Source organism: Mytilus galloprovincialis, chromosome 4 (genome assembly GCF_965363235.1).
Source record: "Mytilus galloprovincialis chromosome 4, xbMytGall1.hap1.1, whole genome shotgun sequence".
Lineage (NCBI taxonomy): Eukaryota > Metazoa > Mollusca > Bivalvia > Mytilida > Mytilidae > Mytilus > Mytilus galloprovincialis.
Window position 1 is genome coordinate 17,223,177 of NC_134841.1, and position 10,352 is coordinate 17,233,528.

Sequence of the window (10,352 nt, forward strand, 5' to 3'; positions counted from 1 at the left end):
TGTGCAAAAGTTATTTCTCAGTAAAAACAAGACACATATCAATCTACATGATGGGTTGAATATTTACAATGCAGAGGACATGAAACATACAATATAACAATGAATTGTGTAATCTGAACTAAGTAATTACTTTTATTTAAATGTGTTACTTACACCAGAGACATACCTATATATATGTTTTTGCTTACACTGTATGAACCATTGATTATTCTGCGTTTTTATAGTTATCAAAAGTACCAGGCTCATAATTTTCAAGTTTGAGTTTGAAGTAACACCATTGTTTGCCAAAGAATAAAGGACACAACAAATAATGAATACAGAGCAATAGACAATAATAAGAAACAATAGACAATAATGGGGGGGGGGGGAGATTTACTAAGAAAAGAAGAACACAAATCTAATGATTAAACACATTACTTCGAGTTTGTTGTATTTCATTCTTTTAGAGGTGCGAGTTTAAAAACGTGATGACGTTGTAATTATTAGTGAGAGCGTGTCAGTAGTACATTGGCGTGGGCCTAGTTATCATAAATTCATGACAAATGGTATACAGCACCATTGTCGCCTGTTAATGAACCAACTTCTGAGCTTTATTTGGGGTTTAATTAATTAAGTACGCTGATGAAAGCAGAATATGAAGTTATAAAGTACAGTATATACAATATCTTTTTATTACTATATAATACTTCAGACGATCGTCGGCTCGGAGACAAACCGGCTTAACAATTTTTGTCTTCAAATCTAATAGTATCGATAGATAGAGAAACACTTCTTCAAAAAATAAAGAATACAGAAAAATGGCCTTCATATACAAAGAATGCAGTAAAATGGCCTAGATATGCGAAAAATGCAGAATAAAGGTTTCCCATCAAAACTTTCCACTTTGCTACATTTGCTAAGTTCCAGATTTATGACTATAGCAATGTATAAAGACAACTTCCAAACAAAGTAGCAGTAATAACCGTATTGTCACCAATATAGCAGTTGGTAAATGTCATTTCCTGCCCAATACTAAATTGAAAACAAGAAGTAGTTTCCCAACAAAGCTGTGCACAATCGTTCAAGTTGGTTGCTGTCTGTAACCGTACATGATTGATGATGGTTGTGTCATTGGCAATTCTCCGAAAGTAAACACATCTCTCGTTGATCACGTTATTATCTATAAAATACACACACATACACATATATATATATATAAATATCTATATATAATAGTCTATAATAGTCTTGAAAAGTCCCAAGATGGATGAAAGCGCTAGACAATGCTGCTTTTAAAACTTATTTTGTGTATTTAATTTTTGATATATAATTCTGTACACCGCTTGAAAAGAAACTTTTTTTGTATATATAAACTTCGTCTCGGGCTGATATGGGGGTCTCGGGATGATACCCGGGCCGATATGGAAAAGGCCATGTATTAATCCATAATATTATATTCTAAAATAGTAGTGTTTTCAGTTCTCCTAAAATTTCCTTTGAAAAGATTTCCCGACACAATCGTCATGAACACCAAAAACCATCGTCTTTAGTCAAACTGTCTTGAGAATTGTATCTTGATTTTTTTAATTAACATAGCTTTTAAACTTTAAATGTAGTAATTGACCCTGTCAAACCAAGCCAGTGCAGAAGTCACTGGATGGATTAGTCGGATTGTGTTACTTGGATCAAATTTGATTGGAAATCTAATAATATGGATTGTGAAAACCCTCAGGAATGTAATTTTCCTGAGTTTTATACTGTTCTTCTTCTACTATTAGTGAAAGTTAAATGATCATGACTACCCGTTCCCTTTCTATTTTGGACTTTTAGTCTCATGTGAATGTAATTTCAACATTGATGAACTGTATAAAAAGTGAAAAAAATGTTATAAAATGCTATAGTATTAATGCTATTGTAATTTACCAACAGAATGCAATAACGCCATGTTTCTTCTGCATCATAAGTTCTTTCAAATATTTAAAAACAGAATTATAACGCGATCATATGGGTAACCTTACCTACAGTGGAGGAAAGTGTTGTTATCAAAGGCGTTGTTTGAGCGTCTGAAAATTTGTCTTCTAGTGTTACCGACGACGTGTGAATTTGGGTTGACACGGCTTTTGATAACAAAGGTGTTGTATGAGCTTCAGGAAACTTGCCTTCTGGTGTAACAGTCGATGAGTGAACTTGCGTTGATAAGGATTCTGTTTGCGAAGGTGTTGTTTGAGCTTCAGGATAGTAAGCTTTTGGTGTTAAAGTCGAAGAGTGAACTTGAGTTGTAAAGACTTCTGTTACCAAAGGTGATGTTTGAGATTCAGGATAGTTAGCTTCTGGTGTTAAAGTCGATGAGTGTACTTGAGTTGTTAAGGCTTCTGTTTGCGAATGTGTTGTTTGAGATTCAGGATAGATAGCTTCTGGTGTTAAAGTCGATGAGTGAACTTGAGTTGTTAAGGCCTCTGTTTGCGAAGGTGTTGTTTGAGCGTCAGGATTACTAGTTTCTGGTGTTAAAGTCGATGAGTGAACATGTGTTGATAATGCTTCTGTTTGTGAAGGTGTTGTTTGAGATTCAGGAAAGTTAGCTTCTGGTGTTAAAGTCGATGAGTGAACTTGAGTTGTAAAGGCTTCTAATACTTGAGATTTTGGATAGTTAGCTTCTGGTGTTAAAGTCGATGAGTGAACTTGCGTTGATAAGGCCTCTGTTTGCGAAGAAACAGTAACATCAATTGTATAGTCACCTGAAGTAAAACATTTACGTCGTTGTCATTTTTTTTTATGAATTAATCATAACGGGCTTTTAATTGATGTTAGTCGACTTTTTCTTTAAAAACGAAATTGGAATTATTGAGTTGCAAAATCAACAGAAATAGCATGCTTATCATTTATCGGTTCATGTATAAAGAGAAAAATATATTGTGTTATTTATAGATTATAGATGTGTATGGTGAACGATAACCATCAAACATACCGTACATTTGACGAGTCGAGTTCTTTGTCATATTTATAAAAGTAAGGAAGTAACTTACGTAAGTAATTATTGTTTATCAAATAAAATATAAGTAGGTGATATCCCTAACAGAAAATTCATAAGGGAGCACGTAAAGAATTCTTAAACGCACGAACTATATTTGGTTGCAAATTACAAAAAAGGAATTGTGTTTGCTAACATTTTTTTATACATGTTAATATATAATTGTTACCGGTAGCTAAATGTTTCGGGTAAATTTTTCCAAAAAATGCATTTCAGGCACGCCAAAAAATCTATTTACCAACGAGAAGATACTTCAATATATGTCAATAAACTTTCGGGTCTGGTTGATTCTGCATATCACATTAATTCATATGTAAATCATATGGTCAATAGTTTGTACAATTTAGTTATATTTCTGCATTTAATGTCATTTCATATCTGTATACATCATTAAAAGGGGAGTGTTTGAATGTGGAGCAGGATCTGCGTACCCTTCTAGAGCACCTGAGTTTTTGGTGGGGTTCGTGTTGCTAAATCTTAAGCTATCTATTTTGTGTTTTGTGTATTATTATTTGTCTGTTTATCTTGTTCATTTTTAGCCATGGTGTTGTCAGTTCATTTTCAATCTATCAGTTTGACTGTGCCTCTGGTATCTTTCGCCCTCTTATTTTAAATTTGGAAATTTCATTAAGTTAAGGTGTTGTGGGTTCGTGCTGTTATTTTTTTTTTTATTTCCAGTGTTTCGTAGACTATTGTCTGTGATATAGTCGTTTTATTTGCTCTATTATTAAAAAAATAATTTGTGTTATTTTATGTAGAAGAAGTAATGTTTTACTGAATATTAATTACCAAAAGAATCGTCAATGGTTAACACAGGATCACAAAGAAGAGGTGCTCCTTTCAGTGGTGATTTAATCACTGACGAATTATAAAACTGAATACAAGAAATGTTGCCATGGAAACCAGAACCTATTAGAACATGCGTGGTATCTTCTAAAAACAATTTAAATTGAACTATGTTTAATGTCAGACTTTCTGGATCAATTATCTGTTTTCCTTCACCGTCCGTATAGACATGAAAGAAATCGAATTGTTTGTCCCACAGAAAGTTGAAATTTACTCCAATGAATTTTCTTTCTGTAACTTTTATTCTGCTTGTTACGTTGTACTGATTGCCGTTGGTGTCTCGCATTGTACAACTTAAAGTTCCATTTGAGAGTAATTCTAAATGAAATGGTACAGTGCCATTTTGATTTTGGTATTTGAGTATTGTTGATCTGCTATCAGTCTCACTAGGTTCTATGTACATCATCCAAGACATTGCATATTCTCCAACACTAAATGACTTGTTAATATTGTCGATATAAACGTAACTATCATTAGAACCATTAAATGACAGGACACCAAACCGGCTGTCGTCACTTTCTACCAATGCAACATTATGGAGCTCGGCATAACTGTTAAATATTTCAGAATTGAAATTAATAAGTGTTATACACATATGTAAAGACAAAAAAAAGCAAAACGTTAATTCTATCATACTAGAGAAGTGAAAAAATAAACCACAAAGAACATTCGAACTCATTGGTTTAATTCAAACTGACATCGTCATTGCAAAAAAAAAGATAACAATACCAGAAGACCGACAACAGTAAACATAACGCAACGCAAAAACCTAAAAACAGAGCAACACGAATTCCAGCAAAACCGGAAATTATCTCAGGTGCTCGAAAAGAATAGGCAGATCCTGATCCACATGTGGCATTGTGTTGTACAAACCGGGTGATAAGTTTAATTCAGTTGATCACATTTATTGATGAGAGGATTGCATTGTGGTTACGATAAATGAAAAAAAAAACGCCTTTGCATGTAAAACATATATATTTCATTACGGTCAAACAACTCGTTATGACGCCCATAAAACTTTGAAAGGATATTTCAACTTAACCTCGGGGAAATGTAAATTTAATTGCTCCCTGTATCGAAGAAATAATGGTAGGAAACATGGAATATTGAATATTGTATCAACTGGGATGAATACTCGTTATGCAAGCGCTGCTTGAAATTTGCTACTGTACATAGTAATTGAGAATTCACAATTGGAAATCTAAAATTATCACTTTGTCTCCATCTTTTGTTCTCAACAGATCCCCACTGTCAATTTGAAATTGTAAGTCAAGATATAAGGGAAACTTAACCTTATCTGTTGTATCCTTTATTTCAAGTTCGATAGGATTGATATGTGCAACATAGTGACCGAACTTATTATTATTTATTACGTGAGAGGCCATCATCTTCATAGCGGAAAGCGAAATTGAAGCAAAATGCGAGCATCTGTTTATTCTCCTTTTAAAAATCATGTTAGAAATTAGCCTCATATGAATTAAGAAACTAGTCGACAAGACGAGGGTCACAGCTGCTTATCATAGGGATGTTTGTTGAATAAAACGTCCTTCAAACAAAACAAATATAGAAACTATCAATAACTTTAAATTCGATATAAAAGTGTGACGTCACTGACATGATTTAAAAAAAAAACATTTCAAATACTAGTATATTCCGTTCATGGAATATACTAGTATTTGAAACTAATATTTTAACCAAGGCAAACTTGACTTTATATGTTTGATATTCTGTCATATAGCCCCTAATGATGTACGGAAGTTTGATTATGTAATTTATACACGTTTCTCGTTTCTCGTTTTTTTATTTAGATTAGACCGTTGGTATTCCCGTTTGAATGGTTTTACACTAGTAATTGTTGGGCCCTTTATAGCTTGTTGTTTGGTGTGAGCCGTGTTAAAGGTCGTACATTGACCTATAATGGTTTACTTGTATTAATTGTTATATTTGGATGGAGAGTTGTCTAATTGGCACTCACACCACATCTTTCTATATCTACTTAAGTATTTTCAAATATCTAATATCCAAAGTTTGAACTAAAGCGATTCTGATGAGTTTAATCGAGAAATCTCTTCGGATACCACATATGTATCTAGTGATGTATTAATCTAATAGATAGATAGAAGGACACATAGATGAATATGTAGCCAGATAGATAGATAGATGATAATCACAATTTTATAAATAATTCACAAGAACCACTCGTTTATATTCAAAACAAATGACTAAAGATTTATGAAATATAGGCTCTGATGACATGAAAACAAATCAGCATGACGAATCTCATGAGAAATAATTTGTTTAGGACATACCATAGATAGTTTACTGTTGATTTATTTAAAGGATACAGTTTGACCTATTTCATTAAGGTAGATCATAATTAAATATTTTTTGAGACAGAATTTTCTTATACTTAGCCAGAATGAAGATTTTAATATGCTCTTTTCAAAAATATAATAAAAACGAGGGGTCACCGTGCTATTTTTCAAGCTATGAGTCGTTCAAAAATGCCTAAATTTGGTTAGATTGTTCATGGAAAAACATATTTGTGTGCATAAAAAAAATCTATGAGATAGAATTTTGAAATAAATTGTGAAAAGATAGGTTTTGTAATATGTTTTAAGAAAATAAAAAGAAAAAATAGTGTCACCGAACTTGTTTTCTTGCTACAAGTAAAAAGAAAAAAATCCCTATCTAACCAGTATAATTTTTTACTAAAAGAGTTATCTTCCCTTAAATGGCTCGTTTGAAAAAAAAATGATTCTAAAAGCAAGAAAAATGATATTTGTTTAAATATTTTGGATAATACAATAAATTGCCAAGTTTTCTTTATATATTTAAACAGTCTAACCATTAAATTGCAAATCTGTCTTCAAATTTGCAGATTTAGGCAAATAACTAGACCGATTTTTTACTGTGATTGTTCAATCCAAGATAGCGGTATACCATGACTCTACCTTAAAATGAACCATTCTGTTAAACTGTAGTCTAACAGAATATGTATAATATCACCGACAAAAACATTTTGTTGGCGTCTTTGAAAGATTTTCGATTCAGTCATTTTGTTTTTGTTTAGATTATTAAATTTTATTTAAATTTTTTGTTTATTTAAATGTATGTTTACACAATTTTTAGCTGCTACATCTTATTTGTTGACACATTAATAAATAACGTCTGTCTGAGTTGCTCCAAAAAATTTCGGGAAGTTTCGCTAGCTACAAACCAGGTGTAACCCTCCGTTTTCAATTGACTGCACCTTGCTGGTGAAATGACAACTGTTTGCCTGTCGTTCCTTTTGTTGTTATTCTCTTATTACATTTTTTGTTTGTGATGCCTTAGTTATAATCATTTGCAATAAAGAGAAGAAGTTTTTTCATCACATTTAATAAAAAGAAGCAAAAGATAGAGAGAAAAAACAAGATCTAATACAACTAAAAAACTTAAGCTGAAAAACATGTTAACGAGATTTTCCAAATAAGGTCAACGTCCAATTTTATTATATTGTTATCAAAGGTACCAGGATTATAATTTAGTACGCAAGATGCGCGTTTCGTCTACATAAGACTTATCAGTGACGCTCTGATCAATATAGTCATAAAGCCATACAAGTACAAAGTTGAAGAGAATTGAGGACCTAAAATTCCAAAAGGTTGTGCAAAATACGGCTAAGGTAATCTATTCCTGGGATAAGAAAATCCTTAGTTTTTCGAAAAATTCAAAGAAATTTATTAAATAAAGACCATATAATTATGTTTATCAAATCAAAATACATAGAACGTATTAGTTTATACAATAAGCCAGCTGTCTGAGGATAGATAACACAAAAAAATTTCTAGAGAAGATTCCAGTTATATACATACGTGCGGGAGGAATTATATTCTTCGTCATGTTTTGATGCTTCTAATTTCCAGAAGTTAAAAGGATCTGGATCTTCTTTAGAAACACACCAATCGTTCTTTCTGTTCACAACAAATGGCAAAGTTGTCAACAGAAACAGCAAACCTTCAGGAAATATAATATTCAAAATTAAATGATTTTTTAGGAGTTTTCCTTTCACCCTACCAAAATACCAAACTGTCAAAATCTTATAACCTGTCAAGATTAAACAGGTGTATTAAGCGGTGTATAGACTGTTACATGGAGCTTTACTATAATTTTTACCATGCATTGATTATTATAACATATACTGTTTTCCATTATTATTATTATTATTATTATTATTATTATTATTATTATTATTATTATTATTATACATACCAGACACACTGCATATTCCAGTCATCGTGGCCGACTAATGATAATGTCTAATTTATCAAACTTTATTCTAATGACGATCGTAAATATGAGTATAGCCGCTTCTTTTAAAAAACATGGCTTTTAGCTTGTTTCCCAGAATTATTTTCTCTGTATCGATTTATGACTATTGAACGGTTTTCTATTGTTGCCTTTATTTCCATTACATGTTTATTTGTATTATCTTTATATTTACACCAAAATGCATTAGAATGTTGATATTAAAACTATTTCTAAAACACTAACAGAATCATTCAATTGTTTTATATACGGATTCTTATTAAATGATGAGCTTGAATGGTTATGTAAACTTGAGTTTAATAATTTATTGAGGTTTTGGAACTATCCGATAATGGTTTGTTATAAGAATTGTCTGAAAAGTTTTAACAAAATAATACTTATCTCCAATCTATCAAACTTATATTCTGAAGATGATTGTAAATATAAATAGAGCCGCTACTTTAGGAGAATGTGATCTTCCATTTCAGTTTTGTTTGTTTTATAATCCTGGTACCTTTGATAACTAATTATCCTAATGTTTACATCGAAATGGCTTAAATATTGATATAATTTGTCAAATACTTTTTCAAACATCAACAGAAGCCTTCGCTTGCTTCATATGTGGATTGTTTTTAAAAATTGCTATAACATCAAACTTGATTGCATTTTTTCTAGGTTTTGGAATTATTCAACATTGGTTTGTAATGAAAATGAAGATACAAGTTACACCCCCAAAGATGTGGCTTTTTGCTATTAATCTGATACAATTAGGATGGTAACATAGTAACTCTTGAATACGTCATACACTGGCAGAAGTAAATCCAAAATAAATTTTATACAACTATGAATGTTCATTATGATTAAAAGAGCACTGTGGTCAGTTTTTTCATTCAACCTGCTGTTTACTTTAAGGAATGGAAAAGTAAGCATAGGAACTATTGCATAGCCTATATAGCTATAAGCTAAAGGATATGTATTCCCCTAAAGTTCATTAATTATGAACCTTTAAGTTAACATTTGTAACCTATAGCATAATACTTTTGGATTTTTTCACCTGACACAACAACAAGTTTACTTTATAACTATTTACACCATTGGGTCGATGCCACTGCTGATGGACGTTTCGTTCCCGAGTGTATCACCATCCCAGTAGTAATCACTTCGGTGTTGACATGAATTTCTATCATATGGTCTTTTAGTAAACATCCTGTTGACAAAACTTTAAATTTTTCGTAAAACTAAATATTTTCTTATTCCAGTAATCGATTACCTTAGCCGTATTTAGCACAACTTTTTGGAATTTTGAGTCCTCAATGCTCTTCAATTTTGTACTTGTTTGGCTTTATAACTATTTAGATCTGAGCGTCACTGATGAGTCTTATGAAGATGAAACGCGCGTCTGACGTATTAAATTATTATCCTGGTACCTTTGATAACTTTTTACTTGTTAGACTTTGTGAAGTTAATCAATGGTTTATCCTTGAGTTTGTAAATAACACCTCTTAGTATCCCAAACAAATGATTAGAAAGGAGCATCAACACAAACAGTTCTGATTGTGTAAGTGCATCAAACACTATTCTTGGCTACTCACGATTTTACTTGATGGTCGTTCACTTATATAATAAAAAGATGATTTTCTGGGTTGATAACCATACGTTAATGCTAAAACTATTAGTCATTTTACTAAGAATGATGAATATCGCTTTTTATTTTTTCAAAATAAGCATATAGGTAGATCGAAGAGGTTGAATATTCAATGTACCTTTAACAAACACATTGTTCAGGTTCTAAAATATATTGGTTTTCGCATGTCTGGACTAATAAAGGAAGACAATAAGAAGGAAACTTGGATCTCTAATGAAAAATAGATATGAAAAATATTACTTTTCCCGTTTATCAGATAAGACCATAACACATTATGTACATATTACTAGGAAGTCGGAATTTTTGTTTCTTAATAATTTCTTAATGTATCAAGTAATGTTATGAAATATGTCATTACCGAATCATTGACCATCTAAGCGGTCCTCCATCATCAGTATTTACCCAGTGCCAGTTAATGAAAAAAAGAGTTATGAATAGGCTATTTGCCAATTCCCGTAATTGACTCTGTAATTAGAGATCCCTATTTTGGTTGTCTCCCTTATGAGGGACATTAATTTTTATTTACAATGGAAAGCTTACACAAATTTACCTGTGCGTAATGTG

At 31.7% G+C, this 10,352-nt stretch overlaps 1 protein-coding gene across 1 annotated transcript; it reads right to left on the reverse strand.

Annotated features, from left to right (window-relative positions):
* Window positions 1–581: 581 nt before the first annotated feature.
* LOC143070508 (uncharacterized) lies at window positions 582–8,185 on the reverse strand. Its single transcript, XM_076244769.1, has 5 exons — window positions 8,108–8,185; window positions 7,711–7,852; window positions 3,797–4,404; window positions 1,998–2,714; window positions 582–1,159 (listed from the first exon to the last, which is right to left on the reverse strand). The coding sequence occupies exons 1-5, from the start codon at window positions 8,130–8,132 to the stop codon at window positions 915–917; spliced, it is 1,737 nt and encodes a 578-aa protein (XP_076100884.1). The 5' UTR covers window positions 8,133–8,185; the 3' UTR covers window positions 582–914.
* Window positions 8,186–10,352: the final 2,167 nt, after the last annotated feature.